At 42.4% G+C, this 24,284-nt stretch overlaps 1 protein-coding gene across 2 annotated transcripts in view; it reads right to left on the bottom strand.

Moving 5' to 3' along the window:
- Nucleotides 1–23,719, bottom strand: part of LOC117347952 (synaptotagmin-4-like) — a 70,339-nt gene extending 46,620 nt beyond the window's left edge. Inside the window, exon 1 of one of the 2 annotated variants that reach the window (XM_033919471.1) lies at nt 23,598–23,719. In XM_033919471.1, coding sequence (XP_033775362.1) covers nt 23,598–23,670 — 73 coding nt within the window. In that variant the 5' untranslated portion in view covers nt 23,671–23,719. The remainder of the gene's footprint in view (nt 1–23,597) is intronic. The other variant, XM_033919472.1, reaches the window with a different exon arrangement.
- Nucleotides 23,720–24,284: the final 565 nt, after the last annotated feature.

The raw sequence follows: 24,284 nt of genomic DNA, 5'->3' as shown, positions 1-24,284 counted from the left end.
TAGCAAAGGCAGATCGTGTTTGATGAACTTGCTGCACTTCTTTGAGGGAGTAAACAGACAGATAGACAAGGGCAATCCAGTCGACATTGTATATCTGGATTTTCAGAAGGCATTCGACAAGGTTCCGCATGAACGACTACTTCGGAAAATTGCAAGCCATGGAATTGAGGATGAAATACTCACATGGATTAAAAACTGGCTGGAGCATAGGAAACAGAGAGTGGGGGTAAATGGACAATACTCGGACTGGAAGAACGTCACCAGTGGGGTGCCGCAGGGCTCAGTGCTTGGACCCGTGCTCTTTAACATCTTTATAAATGATCTGGACATAGGTACGACGAGCGAGGTGATTAAATTTGCAGATGATACGAAGTTATTCAGAGTAGTAAAGACACAGGGGGATTGCGAAGATCTGCAACATGACATAATCAAGCTCGAGGAATGGGCATCGACATGGCAGATGAGGTTCAACGTGGATAAGTGTAAAGTGATGCATGTCGGTAACAAAAATCTCATGCACGAATACAGGATGTCCGGGGCGGTACTTGGAGAGACCTCCCAGGAAAGGGACTTGGGAGTTCTGATCGACAAATCGATGAAGCCGTCCACACAATTTGCGGCGGCAGCAAAAAGGGCAAGCAGAATGCTAGGAATGATAAAGAAGGGGATCATGAACAGATCAGAGAAGGTTATCATGCCGCTGTACCGGGCCATGGTACGCCCTTACCTGGAGTACTGCGTCCGGCACTGGTCGCCGTACCTGAAGAAGGACACGATACTACTCGAAAGGGTCCAGAGAAGAGCGACTAAGATGGTTAAGGGGCTGGAGGAGCTGCCGTACAGTGAAAGATTAGAGAAACTGGGCCTCTTCTCTCTCGAACAGAGGAGATTGAGAGGGGACATGATCGAAACATTCAAGGTACTAAAGGGGATAGACTTAGTAGAAAAGGACAGGTTGTTCACCCTTTCCAAGGTAGGGAGAACGAGAGGGCACTCTCTAAAGTTGAAAGGGGATAGATTCCGTACAAACGTAAGGAAGTTCTTCTTCACCCAGAGAGTGGTAGAAAGCTGGAACGCCCTTCCAGAGGATGTTATAGGGGAAAATACCCTCCAAGGATTCAAGACAAAGTTAGACAAGTTTCTGTTGAACAAGAACATGCGCTGGTGGGGCTAGTCTCGGTTAGGGTGCTGGTCTTGGACCAGAGGGCCGCCGCGTGAGCGGACTGCTGGGCATGATGGACCACTGGTCTGACTCAGCAGTGGCAATTCTTATGTTCTTATGTGTTCAGTTTGTCGGCGATGGCTTTGTCCTCCTTCAGTACTCCCTTTATTCCATGGTCATCTAACGGCCCCACCGCTTCCTACGCAGGTCGTTTCCCCTTAATATATTGAAAGAATGGCTTAAAGTTTTTGGCCTCCTTGGCTATTTTTTCTTCGTAGTCTCTTTATGCCCCTCTTACCGCCTTATGGCACTTGCTTTGATGTTGTTTGTGCTTTTTCCAGTTTTCGTCCGTTTTTGTCCTTTACCATTTCTTAAATAAAGTCTTCTTGTTCCTGATCGCTTCCTTCACTGCCACAGTGAGCCACGCCGATCCTTGTTCTTTTTCCTCTTGGAACCCTTGTTGATACGTGGTAAATATAGATTTTGCGCCTCGGTGACTGTATCCCTAAAAAAGGACCATGCTTGCTCTAGCGTATTTACTGTGCTTATCCTCTTCTTAATCTTCTTCCTCACCATAACTCTCATCCCTTCGGAGTTCCCTTTTCGGAAGTTCAGTGCTGTGGCAGTCTGTCTGGATCAATTTTTTGTTCTTGTGTCTAGGTTGAAGAGGATCATATTGTGATCACTGTTTCCCAGCGTCCCTTCTACTTGTATACCTTGTTCCGGTCCTCATAGTCCTCGTAGATGAAATCAAAAAGTTAATATGAGTATGCTTTGTATATTTGTATATTGTAGTATTTATAGTACTTTCCACATAAGAATGTTAGGATTCATAATTTTTTAAAATTTGCTTTGCAGTTTAACCATCGATAATGCCCCGACCCTGAAGAAAGTCCTTGAAACGCATCAGAAGGGTAATATCTGCATGCTGCAACATGAGATAAGTTTTATATTAAATTAATTAAATCAAATTAAATTAAAAAGAACATTATCATGAACATAAGAGAAACATATGAGAAAAGCACTTTAACAGAAGCACTTTAAATGGCTAATTGCACTTAAAATAAAGGAACCTGTGAGAATGTGAACTGATGTGTGTTACGCTACCACACGGCATTGTAATCTGAGGTTTGAAAAGTTAACTACAGATTTTACCATTGAAGTGAATAATAATAATAATAATAATTTTATTCTTATATACCGCCAAAGCCATGAATGTTTGAGGCGGTTTACAACAAGAAGTGCTGGACAATCAGCGAAGAGGTCACAATTCAAAGTCATCAATACAATCTTACATAATGGAAGAAGTAGAAAGCTATATAGTTCTTAAGGTTACTGGTTGAATTAGCAGAGCTATAAAATTCTTAATTTACAAATTGATTGAACAAACTCGTTTTTACCAGTTTTCTAAAATTGAAGTAGGTTGAGGAGTGCGTGATAACGTTATTCAGCCAATCGTTCCATTTGCCTGCCTAGAAGGCAAGGGTTCTGGCCAGGAATCTTTTGTAGTGTCAGATAGGTGAACAGATGTGTTCTTCGTGTGGGCCTAATAGAACTTGCCAGGTTAAATTGGGAAACTAGGTAAGTGGGGGCCAGACCAAATATTGATTTATAACACAGACAAGAGAACTTAAACAGAATTCGCGCCTCTTGCCGTGATATATGCTGTGTAATATGCTGTGTATTATTGATACAGTGTAACACAGTGTTTTTCAACCTTTTTACACCTATGGACCAGCAGAAATAAAAGAATTATTCTGTGGACCGGCATTGATCCGTGGACTGGCAGTTGAAGAACACTGGGCTAAGTAGTGGCCCAGACCCCGCCTATCTCTATCCAATCTCCACCCCAGACCCCGCCCCATAATAGTACTAATTGCACCTTGCACGTCCCGTGCCTCATCTGGAAGCCTTCCCTCTGACGTTGCAACGTCAGAGAGAAGGCTTCTGGTTCAGGCGCAGGATGCCCGTAGGAGCCACTGCCCGTGGCTTTGTGCACTGAATGAGTTAGGAAGAGGGAGATGGCTCGAAGATAACGCCACATCGATCGCACTGTGGACTGGCGGTCGAAGAACACTGTTTTGGGCCTGATGCACGTGCTGGCCCTGTGGACCGGCAGGAAATTTCTGTGGACCGGCACTGGTCCATGGACCGGTGTTTGAAGAACACTGGTGTAACATATTCAATGTCATAGCGCAGGGAGCCTATGAGCATCGGGAGCAGTGTGGGATATTCAGCGCAGCTCCCTGTGCTAAAAACTGCTACCCGTGGTTTAGTAAAAGGGGAGGGGTTATATTTGTATATTTTTGTATAGTTGTTACTGAGGTGACATTGCTTATTTTAAGGTCATCTGTCTTGACCGCTATGAAAATCTCCCCGAATATAAATGATAATTAACATTTTCTCTGTGTAATCTAATCTAATCTAATCTAATCCTTAGGTTTGTATACCGCATCATCTCCACGTTTGTAGAGCTCGACGCGGTTTACAGTAGGAGAAATAGGAAGGAACTACAACAGAGGGTTAGAGGTAGAAGTGTGAAGAGGACTTGGGATGCCAAGATATAAGATTTTCCTTGATTCCTAAGTTGGAGGGAACCTTGTGCTTTGTGTTTTTTAAAAATTTTATTGTTGGTAGATCATTTTGACTTGGTCATTTTAAAAGTAGCTCGCAAGCCCAAAAAGTGTGGGCACCCCTGCTCAAGAAGATTACGAAATACCACTGTTAGGAAGGATGGCTTCAGCCCTGAGGTGAGGTATTAAATAGAGAGTTTATGAAGTGTCGCCTGATATATGCTACGAAATGCCAAGACTTACAATAAGCACAGAAGCTAGAACTCTACATAATGAGACAATATAAGAAGTTAAAATTTCACATTTTTATTCAGCTCTAAGGAAGTCAGAGAAAAAGAGAATCATTGCATAAAAGAGGCAGACAGACCAAGCATTTCTTTGTTATAGCACTGAATTACTGCAGGTTTGGATTGAAAAGTTGAAGGACTGGTTCCCAGAGAACTGAAAACACAGTAAATCACGAAAGTAAAAGGCATTTCATGTGCCAAGGTGACAGAATACAGAGGGAAACCAGCTTCAGTGAAAGGTTCTAATGTATGATATTGCTTGATTAAGAACTTTTTTCGGGCTAGCCCTTATGAGGTACTATGGTCAAAAATGTAACGCTCACTAAGGGGGAGCATTGCCAATGTCAGCTACCACTAAAGATGGATTATATTACCACTAATGTGCTATTCTAGCACAGGTCCCATTTTGTGCAATGAGACTGGGATTAATAGGGAAATAAAACATCTTAATGGCAACCCACATTTATAACTTCTCTCCTTAAAGAAGAGAGAACTGTCTCTAGAAATCAAAACCAAATTAAGGGCAATCAAGCCACTGTGACATCACTTTTATGGCTCTTATGCATTTGGTGGAATGAGGGATTATGACATCACAATATCAGCTCTGGTTACCATAGAGAGAAAGGGCAGACGTTATCCATGTGGGCTACCATTAAGACATATTTGACCACTAACTCCTTATGTGTTAACAAATTATACGAGGAGGCACAAGATATAATATGTCCATATAATGATTCAAAATGTTGTGTGATCGTGGCACTGAGGTACGCCCCCCCCCCCCTTCAAACCCAGCATGCACCCAAAAAAAGGGAGAAAAAGCCTCAGACTAATGTAGCAGTATAGAACCAAAATGTACAAATCAAAACTGCTTTTGATACTTTCACTGGCAAAAAATTCCCTCAAAGAACAGCTCAGGTTTAGAAAAGGGCAAAGTCACCCGGAGGCACGTTCAAGGACTTAGCAGACAAAAGATGACTTGAGCTCCAACGCTGTCACGTCTTCTCCAATCTTCCCAACAAGCGACCTTGTTTCACCAATGTTTGGCTCATCAGGGGAACAAACAATACAGCCTTGAAAAGTGCAGCCACGCTGAGACCAGCCCTTTTCTAAACCTGAGCTGTTCTGTGAGGGAGTTTTTGCTACAAACCGCTATCGCGGTTTAGTGAAAAGGGAGGGGGTATATTTGTCTATTTTTGTATAGTTGTTACTGAGGTGATATTGCATAAAGTCATCTGCCTTGACCTCTTTGAAAAAATCCTGGAATATAAATGCTAATTAACATTTTCTCTACGTACAGTGTGCTTTGTGTTTTTTAAAAATTTTATTGTTAGTAGATCATTTTGACGTGGTCATTTTAAAAGTAGCTCACTAGCCCAAAAAGCGTGGGCACCCCTGCTCTACAACTTTGCTCTTTAACTACTGTACTTTTGTTAAATTAGAGGCTCTGTCTTCTATTGCGAAGTCATTTATCATTTTCTTCTGTCCATAGATTCCTGTACTTCAGTACAGTGACGTGGAATACAGCGGGGACAAGGGCAAAGCTTGGCAAGAGAATAAGGGCTCCTTTTACTAAGATGTGCTAGCGTTTTTAACGCACGCACATTACCGCGCTCTACACCGCGAGGTACGCTTCTAGATTAACGCCAGCTCAATGCTGGCGCTATGGTCTAGTGCGCTCGGCAATTTATCGTGCACTATTCCACGCGTTAAGGCCCTAACGCGCCTTAATAAAAGGAGCCCTAAAAGTCAAACTACCCTTCCTGGTTTCCGATCCAGATGGCAAAGATCTTAGGAAATTCAGGGTCTATTTGGGAGATATGTAGGCTACTTTTGTCTCCTAACTCCTCCTCACTTGTAAAGTACCCATGCCTGTTTTAATCATTCCCTCTGTAAGCGGTTCCTAATCCCTTCTTTATCCTGTTGTCTATTTTGATTAAGTTGTAAACTCTGTCAAGCAGGGGTGTCTCTTACACATTTAGTGTAGAGCCCTGTATATGTCTAGTAATGCTATAGAAATTATAAGTAATAATACACTTCTCCCTTCGTATTTGCGGTTTCAGCAATTGCGGGTTTGCGTAATTGTGGTTTGTAGCTTGCTGGCTCCCCCCTCCAAAAAAAAAAATTATGTCAGCTTGCATAGAGAAATCACTGATTCCAAGCGTTTACAGAGAAAATCGCCGATTCCCAGCACTTTCTTCACCGTGTTTTGCCTCTCCTCCAGGAACCGGCCAGGTCTCCCACCATATTATTTGCAGTTTCACCATATTCACAATGGTTTTTAATAGAAAATAGCGAAAAACATATGAAAAAGTTATTCGCGGTTTTTCTGTATTTGCGGTTCTGTTAATCCTCTATCACAGCGAATATGGAGGGAAAGTGTAATAGCGGTAGTAGTCAGTGACATAGTAAGGAGGTGGGGGGGGGCAGTACGCCCCGGGCGCCATGTTGTTTGGGGGCAATGACACCCCTCTTTCTCTCCACCCCAACTTCTTCTCACACCTCCCCTCGCCACATCCCCCTTCCCTTCCCCGTTCCTCTAGTTGGTCACTGCTGCAAGCAACAACTTCAACATGCTCCTCGCGACCGCTTCGTCTCTCCCGCGCAAAGGAATTGATTGTCAGAGGGAGTGCCGACGGGGTCGCGAGGAACACGTTGAGGTTCCTGTTGCTTGTGACAATAAACAACTAGAGGTACTGAGGAAGTAGGGTTGCCAGATTTTCCAATTGGAAAATCGTGACCCCCCATAGACACCCCCCCCAGGCCTGCCCAGTTCTGCCCATCCCCACCCTGTAACACCCTAATCCTGGCCCCAAGCCCACTCTAGCACTGCCCTCTGCTGCCTGCTCTTGTCAGGCAGGGAGGAGGTCCACGCATGCGCAGATGCCACACAGTGACATCATGCGCACATGGGGGGATGTCATCATGTGGCATCCACACATGTATGTACTTCCTCCCTGCCCGACGCGATTTGAAGCAGCTTTTCAAAACCCAAAGTGCTGGGTTTTGAAAAGCCATCCGGACACCTGGACATGTCCTCAGGAGGACATATCCAGACATCTGGTAACCCTAGGAGGAAGGGAAGGGGGCGCACACGTGGCAGGGAGGATTGGGGAAGGAACGTGGAGAGGGGGGGGATGGAGACAAGGGTGGGGGAAGGATGCCTCGCACCCTCGCTACGCCACTGGTGGTAGTATAAAAATTATTCCTCACTGGGTGCTCATTTCAGAGAAGTACATCTGATGGGATGGCTTCAGTTTAAATCGTTCTCTAATTTCTAATGTTTGCTTTTACAGAAAGCTGTATGTGGGTCCTCTGAAATGTTCTTAGCCCAACCAACAAAGTTGGGGCAGTCTCCATCAAGGGTTATGCACTTAGTCCAACGATTTTCCACTTTTTCCATTCCATATTTTTCCAATGGAATGAAAAAAAAAAAAAAAAAAAAGCGGAAAAATCACTGGACTAATTGTATAGCCCTTGATGGAGACTGCCCCAACTGTGTTGGTTGGGCTAAGAACGTTTCAGCAGACCCTTTTAATACCTGCTGATGACATTTATTTTGTAGGGTTCCTCCTAGTCTTCTACACTTCTCCCTCCATATTTGCGGTTCCAGCAATTCTGGTTTCAATTATTCACGGTTTTTAGCTTGCTGGCTCCCCCCCCTCCCCCCCCATTACATCAGCTTGCATAGAGAAATCACCGATTCCAAGCATTTACAGAGAAAATCGCCGATTCGCAGCACTTTCTTCACCGTGTTTTGCCTCTCCTTCAGGAACAGGCCAGGTCTCCCACCATGTTATTCGCGGTTTCACCATATTCATGATGGTTTTTAATGGAAAACAGCAAATAACATATAAAAAAGTTATTCGCGGTTTTTCAGTATTTGCGGTTCTTTTAATCCCTTATCACAGCGAATGCGGAGGGAGAAGTGTATTCTCCTTCCTATGCCTTGTTTTGCTTTTCTGATATAGGGGCCCTTTTACTAAAGTGTGGTAAAATCTGGGTTAACGTGTTTTAACCTGGGACTTTCCCATGTGCTAAGTGCAGATTTAGGACCTCTTTTACAAAGCCACAGTAGCGATGCACCGAAGCTCATAGGAACTGAATAGGCTTCGGTGCATTTACCATATCAGCACCACTACAGCGGCTTTGTATAAGAAGCACTTTTGTAGGGCTTTTTTTAAAAAAAAAATTGTAGATTATGCACTAATGTTCCCATTGTGTTATCCAATTAGCATGCACTAATCAGAATGCACTAGCAGGATAACCCAGGAATATCTACTCTTTGCCCATGACATACGCCCTCAGAAAAATATTTTGGAAAACTTGGTAATATGTGGGTTAGTGTGTGTGCAAACAAGCCAAATAATGCAAAATGGTTTAACGCATTTCTGCGGTGGCTGTTGGCACTTGCTATGGGGAATTTATCAAGCAGTGTTAGGGCTTATCACACATTTAACATGCATTAATGGAATTAGCATGCATTACATTCTAAAACCTATTTTATATCCATGAGCTTGTAGGCCCTGATTCTATAAATGGTGCCTAATGGCTAAGCACCTCTTGGCACAGTTGTCAATCAACCGCTAGGCACCATTTCAACTGTTCGCCTTCCCTTCGCCAAAACACTGTCCTCTCAAAAGATTCCTCGATAGAACTTTCACCTTCCAAGCAGCCAAGTCGAACCCATGGCTAGCCCAGATGATACTCGAGGCCCCCACTTACCTTGCCTTCAGAAAACTACTAAAAACTTACCTATTCAGCAAACACGACCCTTAATATTCCCTTCACCCACATAACACTTGCCCCACCCCTGCCCCCTTCCTCCTTCACCAGACCCTCCCTTTTTTCCCACTCTCTACTTCCCTTGTCTAGTTCGATCAAAGCTGCAATTTCTGTTAAATTGTTGTAAATCTTCCCCTCATTGCTGACTGCTGCAAATCGTTGTAATTTATCGTAAATCTGCTTGTAATTTGCTGTAAATCTGCTTATAATTTTGTTATAAATCTGCTTGTCAATGCAGGTCATTTGCTAATTGATGTAAACCGCCTAGAACTCGCTGGGTATGGCGGTATATAAGAATAAAGAATAATAATAATAATAATTTGTAGAATCATGCCTAATGGCATCTAACTCAACGTAGGCACCAGTAGGCTTCTTAATGTCAGGCGCAGGGATATTAGGCCAGGGTTATCTTGGCTTAATTTACCAGCACCCAAGGCAATCCATGCCCACACTCTGCCTCTAACCGCGCCTAGTTTTCAGGTAGGTGTGCGTAGTTTCGGGTAAGGGTCTCGGAGTTGACTCCTGCATGTAGGTTAAAATTGTTTTTTAAATTGGTTTTAATGGCGCCAATTGAACCAATTAAAAAAACCCAAAAAACCGAGGCCCCTTTTATCAAGCCGCGCTAGGATTTTTTTTATCACCGGCTGCTGCAATGAAAGCTCTGACGCTCATTTAATTCTTATGAGCATTGGAGCTTTTATCGCAGCGGCGGGCAATAAAAACTCTGACGTGGCTTAATAAAAGGGGGCTTTTGGAAGTCGATTTGGGGGCAAATTAATAATATTCTTCAATCCTCTATTCCTTTGACATATGAAGCAATAATTTTTGGAACGATTCTGCATGATAAACCCACTTTGGATAGAAATAATAGTCGCCTTTTCATGATCTTATCAGGAATAGGGGTTCAAATGATCACATCTAATTGGAAAAATCATGATAGGATTAATTTTAGTTTTTGGTGGGCAACTGTATGTGCAACATATAAATATGAAAAGATTATGGCAGAGCGTTTAGGGTTTGTTAAATCCTTTAAGGGGATTTGGGGTCCATTAACTAATTTTGTCACATTATAATTAAAGTGATTCCTTTTTCTTTATGTTAGATTCCTTTGCACATCCAGGGTGGGTGGGAGGTATAAATTTAGAGGTATAAATTTCATAATATTCTATAATATTGTTGAGTATAATATAATATCATTACTGTTATAGGTTAAGAAGGGATTTAAAATTTTTATTGTAATATTTCTGATGTTAATAGTGTATTTTCATATAGTTGGGGTTTTTTTTCGATTTTTCAAATGTATACATTGTCAAGTTCAAAATATCAATAAAGAAATTTAAAAAAAAAAAAAGGGGGCCTAAGTTAGATGCCTACATTGGTAGACATCCCATTTATAGAATGTTTAACATAACCAGTGTTTAACATAAGTAATTCCCTTAACACATGGTAAGGTGTGTTAAACCCTGATGCTGCTTGATGAATTCTTCCCTTAATGTCATGTCTGATCACAACTGTAAGTTAATCGTCTTGGATGATTGGCTTCAAGACCACGTTTAAATTTTTAAATGTGGAAAAATTGTCTGCTATGTGGCTATCTCGTAAATCTAGACCTTTGACTATCAAGCTAATGCTGCAAGGCAAACTGCTTCCACTTATGGAGGAGATTACTCCTTTGGGCATTCACTGTGACAACTGGGAATGTCGTGAAATCTTGCTATCTTCAACCGCGGATCAGTTAAAACCTTTTCTTGACTAATCAAATTTGGTAACGATTGTACATGCTTTCATTACTAACAGGTTAGGTTATTGCAATTCACTATTTCAAAGACCGTCTAAGGTTAGTCGGCAGAGTCTTCGCCTTGAACAAAATACCGAGGCAGCCTGATATCTAGGAGAAAAAGTGTTCCTATTACCCCAATTGTAGCTGAATTACATGGTTACCAATTTCTACTGCCCTTTTAATGGCAACTTAGAATGATTTTATTTTTATTTACCCTCCTACTGTTTTTCCCTTAAATTGTTATCTTGCCTATTATCCTCTTGGTTTTATTTGTTATGGTTTTATGTCTCCAAAAGCCTTTGTCGCCCCCTGTCTTCTTAAATTTGTATTTTAACTGTTGTTTTCTTTTATGATTTTGTACACCACCTCGAAGGCTGATTAGGCGATATAAGAAATTTTTATTAAACTTGAAACTTGAATACTTTCAAGCTGCTTTGTTCATAAAAGCCTTTTGTATAGTAGCTTCTAAAACTAGGTAGGGAGCATTTAAAAAAAAAAAAATTTTGCCCCTTCCTTATAGAATGCGCTTCCACAAAAGTTGCGGGTTGAGAAATCTTTGAATTGCTTTAACCAGTTATTAAAGGCTCACTATGTTGTTGCTGCTCTCCTCTCCCTGTGAGTTACTTGATGGGTTCTTCAGGGTTGCTATTTTCCATTTACTGGTTGTTTTGCATTGGTTTTAGTGGATGGTCTTGTAGGAGAGTGACTTCCTATTTTTATTGAAGTTCTTTTCTCTACAGTATATATTTTATTTTTGTACACCGCTGTGATCGCCAATGGAGCCAGGCAGAACAGAAAGTCTAATAAACGACATCTTTTTGACGAGCTATGCAAACAAATGAGTTAGTGCTCATTGCGCTCGTCTGAGTACTGTCTGCTTCAGCTTCCTTCTCTTGGTTCGGTTAAACTGACTTCAACCAGGAACATAGCTTTTCGTTATTCAGGGCCCTTCCCTGTGGACCTCTGCCAGTCAAAATCAGTTGCATCACCAGTTATGTTGATTTACACAAAGCCTTCAAAATTTGACTTTGGTAGTTCTTTATTTTCCTTTGGTTTTTTTTTAAATGATGTTTTGCTATAATGCATGTTGTTGCTTATTATATTGCAATGATAGGGTAGGCTTTTTCCCCAAACATTTCTATTGGGAGGAATGTGTGGCGCAGTGGTTGAAGCTACAGCCTCAGCACCCTGGGGTTGTGGGTTCAAACCCCGCGCTGCTCCTTGTGACCCTGGGCAAGTCACTTAATCCTCCATAGCCTCAGGTACATTAGCTAGATTGTGAGCCCACCAGGATAGATAGGGAAAATGCTCGAGTACCTGATTGTAAAACCGCTTAGATAACCTTGATAGGCGGTATATAAAAAATCCTAATAAAAAAAATATTATTATAAACTGCCTTAAAATCTTGTTGTACTAAACAGTATATCAAATCAAATAATGCCTTTTAATCAAGGGTTCCCATAGTTTGCTGCTGGGGGCAAAGATTTTTCTGCTGATTCTTTGATTGGGTAGGGTAGGCCTCATCTTCATCCACTATCCTAGCTCTGAGACACTCAAGAAGCCTCACTCCTAGCAGCTGGATGCCACTTTTTTAACTCAAAGACTAAACCCTGTATTTGTTAGCTCATGCACTTTATCTTTATTTGACCATGTGTGTTTATAAAACACTGTGTACATCTGATAGCACTACACAAATAACAAGAAGCCACCACAAATGTTCCATTAAGGATCCCGCTCCACCTATATAATATTACACAATTCAACCATACTCTTATGCCACCCAAAGATCTGTCTATATTTTCTGCTGCCCCAGACAAAGAATATTTCCAGAAGTACCTTGGTTACCATTACAGTTTCCAGGAGCAATTTTACCTCTTTACCTCTCATCGCAAGATTGTTGTGTTGCCTTTTGTGTTTCGAAAGCCTTGGGCTGGACATCTCTTTTTATGTTTGTTTGACTATTGCAAGTATGGCACATCAGGGTTACATAAAGAGAACACAATATTTTCCCCTTACCTAACACAGCTAAAAGACATTTTCTGCTCATTTTTCACTACAACAACCTTCATAAAAGGGGCAGGATGTGAACTGAAGTTTCCTTTCTATTTGGTCTAGCTAAGATGTGTATTTGCATTACACCTCATTAGCCTTAAAATGCATCTCTACTATTGTGTAATTTGTAAGAAATAAACAGCATCTGGCCGCCATATAATTCTGATCTGGGCAGACTTAGAACTGAGTGAGCACCTCAGTAGTTCAGGCTAACTAGAGTTCTTATTCCACAGTCTTTGAGAAATTCCAGAAAGTTGGAACCAACTGCCATCAAGCCTGGATCATCCTTACAGCTTGTCTGATGAGCTGCTAACAATAGCAGCTCTGTATTATGTGGCTACTGGTCACTTCTAAAGGGTGGCAGAAAACAAATTACCCAGTTCTAGGCTGGAGATTTTGAGACAGTCCTGGAGTTCTGACCACCCCATCCAGGTGCATTATGGGACTTGCAGCATTGACTTTAATGGGCAGGATCAGGCACTACAAATCCCACACTGCTTTGAGATCTACATTCAAAACCAGGACTGACCTAAAAGTCTCCAGCATGGAACTGGGTAATTTGGCATCTCTCTGAGTACCATCGGTCTCTGTCTCCAGATGTACAGTGCATTCTCGCTATTTGCTGAGTTAGGTTTCTAGAAAACCCTGTGAATACCAAAAATGCATATATGGAACCAATGATCCTATGGGGAAAAGGGGGTTAGGTTCCTTGTGACCCTGCTTATTGTACATTTTTGCTGCCTAACACATAAAGTCATCATTTCACTATAGACTAATTTTTCATTCAAGCCGGTTTGAGGTCAGTCCACTACTGAAAAAAAAATTACATTGGTTACCAATGAAAAAGAGAATTCACTACAAGGTTTACAGAGTTATCTACGGAGAAAACTCTAATGGACTAATGTCCAATATTAAGGTCTCACACACCTTCCTGAATTCAAGATCTACACAGCGCTTCAAGATAGCCTTCCCGTCTTTTCAACAGGTAATCTGGAAAAAGATATTCAAATTCACCTTTGGGTTTCAAGGACCATACATTTGGAACAATCTCCCAACATACTTGCAACAATAGTCCTCCTCATACTGTCACTTCAGAAAAATGTTAAAGACATATCTGTTCCCCTTGTAGCTCGCAGACTATGTCTGGGACTCTTATCCCTGTTTGACCTCTTTGCTAACATCTCCATATCAATGTAAGAAACTCTTCTTGTGAGCAGCGTTGATTCTTCAATGAAAAATTGTGGGATACAAGAAACTGTATTGTATTTCATGTACCTTTCTTCTAAAGAAGAGCTTTAATCGCAATTAAAAATCGAAATGCAGCTCTAATTTTAATTCTTTCACGAGAGTAAAGCCTATGTGGAGTGAGGAGATGGTGTGTTATCAGTATGTCTGTTATCTAGGTCTAATGATGTTCAATCTTCTATCAAAGTGTGTGTTGGAAAGTTTATGGCAATCGAATGAAGTGATTCACATGACTCCTGAGGAAGGCCCTTTATGGGCTGAAACACGATCGTGTCGAGTCCGCTACAATAAGAGAGACTGAACACCAATTGGTTACCTTTGTTGTTGCGTTTGCTGGTCACCTATGTGAAGGCAGTGTCTCCTGTTTGTTTCCAAGGTTCAATCTACTATACCAACTCCAATGAGCTTTTGAGTTTAGGATTTTTCACATTTGTCTGATAGTCTTGTCACTTTATTTTGCACAAATTTGTGCATATTTTGTACAGATCCATGGTGAGACCTCATCTGGAATATTGTGTACAATTCTGGAGGCCACATTATCAAAAAGATGTGCTGAGAGTTGAGTCGGTTCAGCGAATGGCCACCAGGATGGTCTCAGGACTCAAGGATCTCCCGTATGAGGAACGGCTGGGTAAGTTGCAGCTATACTCACTCGAGGAACACAGAGAGAGGGGAGACATGATTGAGACATTCAAATATGTCACGGGCCGTATCGAGGTAGAAGAAGATATCTTTTTTCTTAAAGGACATCTTTTTTCTTAAAGGGCATCCGTTGAAAATCAGGGGTGGGAAATTTCATAGCGACACAAGGAAGTATTTCTTCACCGAAAGGATGGTTGATCATTGGAATGATCTTCCACTGCAGGTAATTGAGGCCAGCAGCGTGCCAGATTAAAAAAAAAATGGGATCAGCATGTGAGATCTTTTCATGGAAGAAATTAGGGGGGTGGGTCATTAGAGTGGGCAGACTTGATGGGCCGTGGCCTTTTTCTGCCGTCATTTTCTATGTGTCTATGTTTCTATAATGACTTAAGAACAGTTGTTTTGTATTGGCCAATGGCTTATGGGTGGACCCTCTATGCGCTGCTGCTGGAACTCTCCCTGCCCAGTCCACAGTTCTTGTAATGGAACAATGCTCCACTTCCAAACCCTTCTATCTTCAGGGCCTGGCCGAACTGGGTTAGAAACTGATTGTCGGACAGACGCCAGAGGGTAGTGGTTAATGGAAGTCGCTCGGAGGAAGGAAAGGTGAATAGTGGAGTCCCTCAGGGTTCGGTGCTGGGGCCGATCCTGTTCAATATGTTCAATGAGTGACATTGCTGAAGGGTTAAAAGGAAAAGTGTGCCTTTTTGCAGATGATACCAAGATTTGTAACAGAGTAGACACCGAAGAGGGAGTGGAAAATATGAAAAAGGATCTGCAAAAGTTAGAGGAATGGTCTAATGTCTGGCAACTAAAATTAAATGCAGAGTAATGCATTTGGGGATTAATAATAGGAAGGAACTGGGAGGAGAGAAGCTGATATGCATGGACGGGGAGAGGGACCTTGGAGTGATAGTGTCCGAAGATCTAAAGGTGAAAAAACAGAGTGACAAGGCAGTGGCTGTTGCCAGAAGGATACTGGGCTGTATAAAGAGAGGCATAGCCAGTAGAAGGAAGAAGGTGTTGATGCCCCTGTACAGGTCATTGGTAAGGCCCCACTTGGAGTATTGTGTTCAGTTTTGGAGACCGTATCTGGCGAAGGACATAAGAAGACTTGAAGCGGACCAGAGGAGGGCGACGAAAATGATAGAAGGCTTGCGCCAGAAGATGTATGAGGAGAGACTGGAAGCCCTGAATAAGTATACCCTAGAGCAGGGGTGCCCACACTTTTTGGGCTTGCGAGCTACTTTTAAAATGACCAAGTCAAAATGATCTACCAACAATAAAAAAATTTTTAAAACCCCACAAAGCACACTGAAAGGCAGAGAAAATGTTAATTATCATTCATATTCCAGGTTTTTTTTCAAAGAGGTCAAGGCAGATGACTCTATGCAATGTCACCTCAATAACAACCATACAAAAATAGACAAATAAAGCCCCTCCCTTTTTTTCTAAACCACATAGCAGTTTTTAGCGCAGGGAGTTGCGCTGAATGCCCCACGCTGCTCTCGACGCTCATACGCGCTAAAAACCGCTATTGCGGTTTAGTAAAAGGGAGCCATAGTGCAAAATATAGACAGCAGATATAAATTCTCAAAACAGACACATTTTGATCACTAAATTGAAAATAAAATCATTTTTCCTACTTTTGTTTGGTGATTTCATGAGTTTCTGGTTGCACTTTCTTCTTCTGACTTCTTCTCACTTCACTCTGGCTGCACTTCTGACATCTTCTGACTTCAGCCCACTCCTGCATCCAATATTTCTTCCCTTGTTTCAGCCTCCTATATGCTTTCTCTCTTCCAGACCTCATTCTCTCCCCCAACTTTTTCTTTCTTTCTCCCTGCCTCCTATTCTTTCTTTCTCTCTCTCTCTATGCCCACTTTCTTTCTGTCTCCCTGCCTGCCCCCTTTGTTTCTTTCTCCCTACCCTTCCCCAAGCCACTAGGTTTGCTGTCGCCACCGGGGAACAGGCCTCCAAGCCACCGCCCCCCAAGCTCTCCATGCAGAAGCCTTGCACTGACCAGCATTCTGCTCCCCTTCAATTCTGATGTTGGAGAGGAAGTTCTGGGCCAGCCAGGCAGCGATTGGCTGGCCCAGAAATTCCTCTCCGATGTCAGAATTGATGTTGGGGAGAGGAATACTGGTCAGCGTGAGGCTTCTGCAGGACCAAATCTCCAGACGCCCAGGGCCGAGGAAAAGAAAAAAAAGCCAGTCTTCCATGAGAGCCATTCCAGTCTCTTTTTAGCACGACACTTAGAAGAATGCATAGCCCCTCCCCCTCAATGGGAACCAGCTCAACTTCCCATTTTCAGGCTGAAGACGTCAGAGCAGCAGCAGCAGCTCCGGCATTTTGGGGCAGAGCACCTCCTGCTCCTGACTGCCTTTCTCCAGTCTAGCTTGTCGATTCCGCGAGGGGCAGCCCGCACTCAGCTCTCCAGGGTCGTGACTTCCCTAGACCTCCCTCCCGCCTTCTCCCGAAGGAAGTGACATCATCCCCCAGTTGGAAGACGGGTTCTGGCAGTCGGGCAAGGAAGGGCGCAGCGAGAATGAGTGTGCGTGAAGTTATGACCGGTGGGGAACCTTGGGGAGAGGAAGGCTGATCGACCGGTCGATTGGGACGGCAACACAAGTCTATCACGGAACCGGGATGGGCTCTGCGATCGACTCGCGTTGCCTTCCCGATCGACCGGTCGATCGCGATCGAAGTATTGGGCACCCCTGCCCTAGAGGAAAGGAGGGACAGGGGAGATATGATTCAGACGTTCAAATACTTGAAGGGTATTAACGTAGAACAAAATCTTTTCCAGAGAAAGGAAAATGGTATAACCAGAGGACATAATTTGAGGTTGAGGGGTGGTAGATTCAGGGGCAATGTTAGGAAATTCTACTTTACGGAGAGGGTGGTGGATGCCTAGAATGCGCTCCCGAGAGAGGTGGTGGAGAGTAAAACTGTGACTGAGTTCAAAGAAGCGTGGGATGAACACAGAGGATCTAGAATCAGAAAATAATATTAAATATTGAACTAGGCTAGTACTGGGCAGACTTGCACGGTCTGTGTCTGTGTATGGCCGTTTGGTGGGGGATGGGCTGGGGAGGGCTTCAGTGGCTGTGAGGGTGTAGATGGGCTGGAGTAGGTTTTGAGATTTCGGCAGTTGGAACCCAAGCACAGTACCGGGTAAAGCTTTGGATTCTTGCCCAGAAATAGCTAAGAAAAAAAATTTAAATTGAATCAGGTTGGGCAGACTGGATGGACCATTCGGGTCTTTATCTGCTGTCATCTACTATGTTACTATGTTATGGCCAATGTAAAATTCCTGTACTGAGCAGGAGAGTAGTCAATAAGGGTGAGCAGCGCCCAGGTGGTGCCACCCCTCCCCCACCCCCTTCCCTTTCCCCATACCTTTTTAACTTCTCCGGCATCAGCAAGATGTCCATGTCGGTGTTGGCTCACCCTTTGACATCACTTCCTAGGCGTGGGTCCAAGAGAGCGCTGATGCGGATGCGACAGCAACCTCACGCCAACGCCAGGGAAGTCTAACGGGTATAGGAGAAGGCGAAGGAGTGGAGAGGGGGTGGGGGACTTCGCCCTTAGGAAGATCATGCCCAGGGTGAACCGCCCCCACTCCCCCCCATTACTATGCCTCTAAGAGTAGTATTGTGCAAATGAGACAGCTCATTTTCCTAATGAGATAGGACTATTAATTGCACTTATAGTTAGGCACACTTGTAGAATACATGGTTTGTGCACATAGATTAGGACCTTAGCGCAGAAGGCATGCGCGCACTCCATGTTAAACCTAGTGTTTAGCTCAGTTTAGTAAAAGTGCCCCCTACTGTCTTCCCATTTACATTAAAAAGACCACCGGTGTCACATGGTACAGGATTATTTCTGTCAAAAGGGAGTAAGGTTGGATAAATGACCTTATGAACGAGCCAGAGGAAAATAAACCACAAGTTTATTAACTAGCCAATTTAAGGAGCACTCAAGTCTGCCATGCAATGGTACAACTCAACATGGGGCCGTTTCGGCACTCAAAAGCCTATATCAAGAGTCATAATCGATTTAATGTGAAATCTTGTAACTTAAACAGAGTACACAATGAGAAATAATGTGTCCTTGGTGCTTACAAAGTACTAGGTCATTGTAACTTGCAATATTTCAGATAGCTCTGCCTGTACGTGCACAATACTAGGGAGGAATTATTTCTCCCTTCCTCCTTCCTGCAATACACCATTTTTCATTATTTGATTGTGCACTCTGAAATTACACAAGTTCACATTAACCTTTAAGAGATTATGACTCCTGATGTAGGCTTTTGAGTGCCGAAACAAAGGCCTATGTTGAGTCCTCTCCCCCCTACTTCTCTCCTTGCTGTTCAGAACTCTATGATCAATTTGATATGTAACCACTTGTAACTACTCTCTCCTTGCTGTTTGCAAATCTATGATCAATTTGATATGTAACCACTTGTAATCTCTGTCTAACTAATGTGAACCGCCTAGAACTCTTCGGGGTATGGCGGTATACAAAAATAAAGTTATTATTATTATTAAAAGTTATTATTATTATGCAGTATGGTGGACCCAAGAGCTTCTTCTATTGGCTATTTGATGAACTTATGGTTCCTTTCCCCTTTATTTCCCTCTCTTTCAGAAAGTCATTTAGCCAACCCTTGCTCCCTTTTGACTGGTTTACCTCTGAGGGGTTTGGTTTCCTTTTTTGTGTGCGATGGAATTATTTCTCTCAGATTTGGGAATGCAATCAAAGCCTCTAACTTTTCAGAATGGAGTCACTGTTAAAAAAAAACAAACCCAAACCCCAACAGTGGCAAGCAGCAGTTTCCTGCCCTGTTTTTGTTAAAGAAGCAAAAAGCAAGCCTCTTCTGTCTTTCATACCGAGAAAGGAAAGTGATTGTGAAAGGAGCAAGTCCTTGTTTATTTCATGCCATAGTACAAGAGTGTACCAAAACAAACACTACCAGCAGAGATTCTTCCTTAATATTCAGTGCATGCTGTAAAAATTATATGATCTATAAAAGTGCTCAGAGAAAATTGCAATTACCATTTTCTCTGAGCACTTTTATAACATAATATATTCAGTGCATGCTGCAAAAAAATTATATAAAGCAAGACTATCTGCTGGTAGCATTTTAATACAGCATTTGCTTTTGCTCTAGCAGTATTTATATAAATAAATTCCCCTGATTAATTTGGGTAGTACAAGAGTGAGCATTCTTCACTCTGTCCCTGAGAAGGATTGAAACAAAATGCTTTGTCAGATGGAGAGTTTGGCTCACAAATGTAGAGATAAGTCCTTTTATGTTTGATTCTTGTTTTGCAAAAAAAAAAAAAACCCCAAAACTCTTAGTTTTGCACTCAGCCCAGATGAAAAGGAATCTTTTTATTTATTGATTTTTCTCATAATCCAAACAAGCATAATCGACATACTTGAGTACAGATTTACAAGAAATTAAGTAACCTCAAGGAAGGGAGAACCTCCAGCAGTAGAAAAATTAAAAATTATGTAGTCTACCAATGTGTTAAGTCAAGATGAGTAACATAACAGAAGAAAACCAATAATAAATGTAGTGGGAGCATGTAAGGAGACATAGCCGGCAGCCAGTTCGCATTATTCTTTGGAGTAGCAATAGAACTTGTTATAACCCCTCCATCCTCTCTAGCCACAATAAATTCTAACAATTGTTAAGGCTCGAAGAAAAGAACATTTTTATCACCATAAGCGACAACATTTTGCGGGAAATTTCAAGTTAAATGTAGCATCTAGAGCAGGAGTGCCCAAAAGGTTGATCGCGATTGACCAGTAGATCGCAAAGGTAATGTGAGTCAATCGCAGAGCCCATCCCAGGCTCCGCGATAGACTCATGTTGCTTTTGTGTTCTCCCTGTTCCCCACCACAACAGGCCAGCAGCGACTACAGAAGCCCTGGGCACGCCAGCCTTCCCCCCCACCCCCACCCCCACCCGGTCAATTCTGATGTCGGAGAGGAAGTTTCGGGCAGGTCAATCGCTGCCTGGCTGGTCCGGAACTTCCTCTCCAACATCAGAATTGACGTAAGGAAGAAGGCTGCTGGCCTGTTGCAGCATCGGAAAACAGAAAGAACTCAGCAGCAACAGTGGCGCCGGCGGTATCATGGGGGCCTGTTCCCAGACGACAGCCCTGGCGGTGGCAAGGGGAGACAGAAAGATAGACAGGGAGACAGAAAAGACAGGGAGGCAGAACAGGAAGACAGAAAGAAAGAAAGGGGGGCATGGAAATAGAAAGAAAGGGGCAGGGAGAGAGAAAGAAAGAAAGGAGGGCAGGGAGACAGAAAGGGGAGGGGGCAGGGAGAGAGGAAGAAAAAAGTTGGGGGAGGGAATGAGGTCTGGAGGAGAGGAAGCATACAGGAAGCTGAAAGAAGGGAAGAAATATTGGATGCACAGCCAGAAGAAGAAAGTTCAACCAGAGACTCATGAAATCACCAAACAAGGGTAGGAAAAATGATTTTATTTTCAATTTAGTGATCAAAATGTGTCTGTTGTGAGAATTTATATCTGCTGTCTATATTTTGCACTATGGCCCTCTTTTACTAAACCGCAATAGCGGGTTTTAGCGCAGGGAGCCTATGAGCATCGAGAGCAGCGTGGGGCATTCAGCACAGCTCCCTGTGCTAAAAACTGCTATCGCGGTTTAGTAAAAAGGGAGGGGGGTATATTTGTCTATTTTTGTAAAGCGTTCCAAAGCTGAGCAGTGACAGAGAAAATTTTGAGGCGTTATGTGCCGATTATCTTCAAGGAAGGAACAGATAATATTTAAGCAGGCAGTAATTTTTTGGCTAGCGTGCGCTAATCTTGTGCTTGCGCTAAAAACGCTAGCACACCTTAGTAAAAGGAGCCCTAAGTGAATGCAAAGGTGTATACAATATCAGTAACATATATAAATTCAGGCGCCTTTGAAATAATTTTTTTTTTAAAATGAAAGCAGTATTATTTTATATGAAATCCTGTGTATGACGGGGAGCTAGTGAGCCTTTTCTAAGAGGGGTGTTACATGATCAAATTTGTTGGCATTTGAAATAAGTCATAGTGCCGAGTTCTGGTCTATTTGAAGGCGCCTTATTTCTTTTTGCGTTATCCCCTTGAAGAAAGAATTGCAGTAGTCTAATTTTGATATCACTTACATATTTGTTTGATTTATTATAGTACTCTGTGCCTCTTCCCAATCTACACAGAAAAAGACTGTGAAATACTTGAGTACCTGAATAAACTGTTCTGAGTTCCCCTGGGAGAACGGAATAGAATACTGAATATATAAATAAAATTAATAAATAAATGAATAGTGAGGATTTCTTTTTGGTTGGTCTGTAGGTCTAACCCCTTTTTTATTATTATTATTTTGTATCTTAACGTATGTTCAAATTTGGATTTTAATGTAAATCGCTTAGTATTTTATGTATAAGCGATTCATCAAATTTCGAATAAACTTGAAACTTGAGAAGCACTTTGAGTAATATACATCATTTTTTTTGTGTATATCAACATTTTTGCTTAAATTTACCCAAAGAATGCTGCCATGTTTGCCTGCGCTAAGGCTGCTAGCATACATTCCCCTTCCTCGACCAACATATAGCGTGGGTTTTAGTGTCGGCAGTGGCGGTAACTGCTCCGACGTTCATACGAGCATCGGAGCAGTTACCACGGCTGCCGGCGCTAAAACCCGCGCTACCCGTTACTAAAGGAGGTGGATTATACATAGATGCGGATCCTTAATGAGACCAGTGATAAACAACATTCATTAATGTCTGTTCATGCGTGGTAGCGCATGGTAATATAGTTGCGTAGTCCTTAGTTTTGTTTGAGCCTCGACACGATCAGCTCTTCAACCTAAGCAAAAACACTGAGCCATGAGCTTTCTCATGCTTCAACTAGCAATGATTAATATAACCTAAGATTTAGGGATTTTGGCAGAAGGAGAGCTGTCTTGCAGTTTAGGATTTGATCTGTTTATTTAATATGCTGCTTATCGCTGAAACAATCCGAACGAGGAATCATAGGGATGGGCAGCTGGAAAATGCATGTGCATTTTTTTTTTGTTACTTTTTTCATTCCAGAATGCATGTCATTACAAGCACACCCTATTCTTAAAGACAGCACACTCGTTTAACCCTTTCAGGACCATAAGGATCGTAGGCCAATTTTTGTGGTTTTGACGACATTTTTATGGTAAAAAGGGCTTGCAGATGCCAAAAAATTGATTTTTTTTGTGAAATATCATTATTTTTATTTAAAAAAATCACACTTCTGGCTTATGGACAGTGTGGCAAGTGAATCTTCTCGTCAATCTGGCAACGATGCTAATGAATGAATGTCGGAACCAGTTTGTTTACATAAAGGCAGTATCATATGGAATCCGTACATATCAAATTTAGAACTGTAGACTATCCCAATCAAAATTGATAGGATTTTAAAGTTATGGGACAAATATGTCCCTTGGTCCTGAAAGGGTTAAAAGACTGCACTATGTGCAAAGAGCGTGCACTTTATCCAGATGTGTGCACTTTTGAGAAAGTGTGTCCTCTTTGAACCCAGTACACACTTTTTTAATGTGTGCCCTCTGTATATGTGCACTTTTCTTAAAATGCAGACGCTTATTATTGGTGAATGGCACTTCACCACAAATAACAAGCTCGGACCTAGTTATTGGGCATCCCGCAGTCATGAACACTAGCTGATTAAGGAGTTGCCCCCCTGATAGCAAAGAACACTTCAGCTTCTCCCAGCAATGCGTATCATTTCAGACTCTGTAGTGAGTGCAATTTTTTCTCACTATCTGGGCACTGTGTAGATGATTAAGGACATAAGAATTGCCATACTGGGACAAACCAAAGGTCCATCAAGCCCAGTACCCTGTTCCTGTGGCCAAGGTGCTTACTGTGACCACATGTTCTGAAGAATGCAATGCTCACTTTACTCTCACACTGAACACTTTGTGCTGTATACATTAACACCTCTTTAATCCTTTAAAATAATGCAGTGCTATGTCTATACAATTCTATACCCACATACTCTTTCCTACCTGTCTCATTGATGTGACTTTCAACGTGATCCGGTGTGAGAAGTGCCGCTGCTTGAGACAGATTCACCGTCATGGACACAGAAAAAAAGATTGTGAAATATTTCCACTCGGTGTCTTCCTCCAGGGAAAGCAAGCTGCTGTTGCCAATGGTCAGACAAAGCTCTACTGAAGTAATCAGGTGTCGGTGCGTGCTGCGTAGTAGAGCACTGAGGTAGCTTGTGCCAGTCTGATAACAGGGCCAGGAATGACTACAGGGTTACAGAAAGCTGAGCAAACAGAGAAGCCAAATTCCACTGTTTACTCACCTCTGCTCATGTGAGCCTGCCTGGGAAAAGGACATCTTTTAAGTAACAAGGAAGAGGAATTTGGGACATTGTAGTGTCAAAAATTTCTCTTATAGTAGTATTATTTATTTTAGTATTGATATACCGCTTATAGCTAGCGGGGTTAGCGCATCGGACATTTCATCATGCGCTAACCCCTGCGGCAAGCAAAAAAACTATCGCCTGGTCAATGGAGGCGTTAGCGACCAGCGTGGTATTCCGTGCGTTAAATGTATCTGTCAAATGTATCTTTATTGTAAACCGCTTCGAACTTCACGGTATAGCGGTATTTAAGAAATAAATTATTATTATTAAACCCCTACCATGCCTTGATAAAATGACCCCCTAAGTGGTTTATATCCAG

The sequence above is a fragment of the Geotrypetes seraphini genome, chromosome 14 (genome assembly GCF_902459505.1).
Source record: "Geotrypetes seraphini chromosome 14, aGeoSer1.1, whole genome shotgun sequence".
Lineage (NCBI taxonomy): Eukaryota > Metazoa > Chordata > Amphibia > Gymnophiona > Dermophiidae > Geotrypetes > Geotrypetes seraphini.
This window is presented reverse-complemented; position numbering and strand designations above follow the sequence as displayed.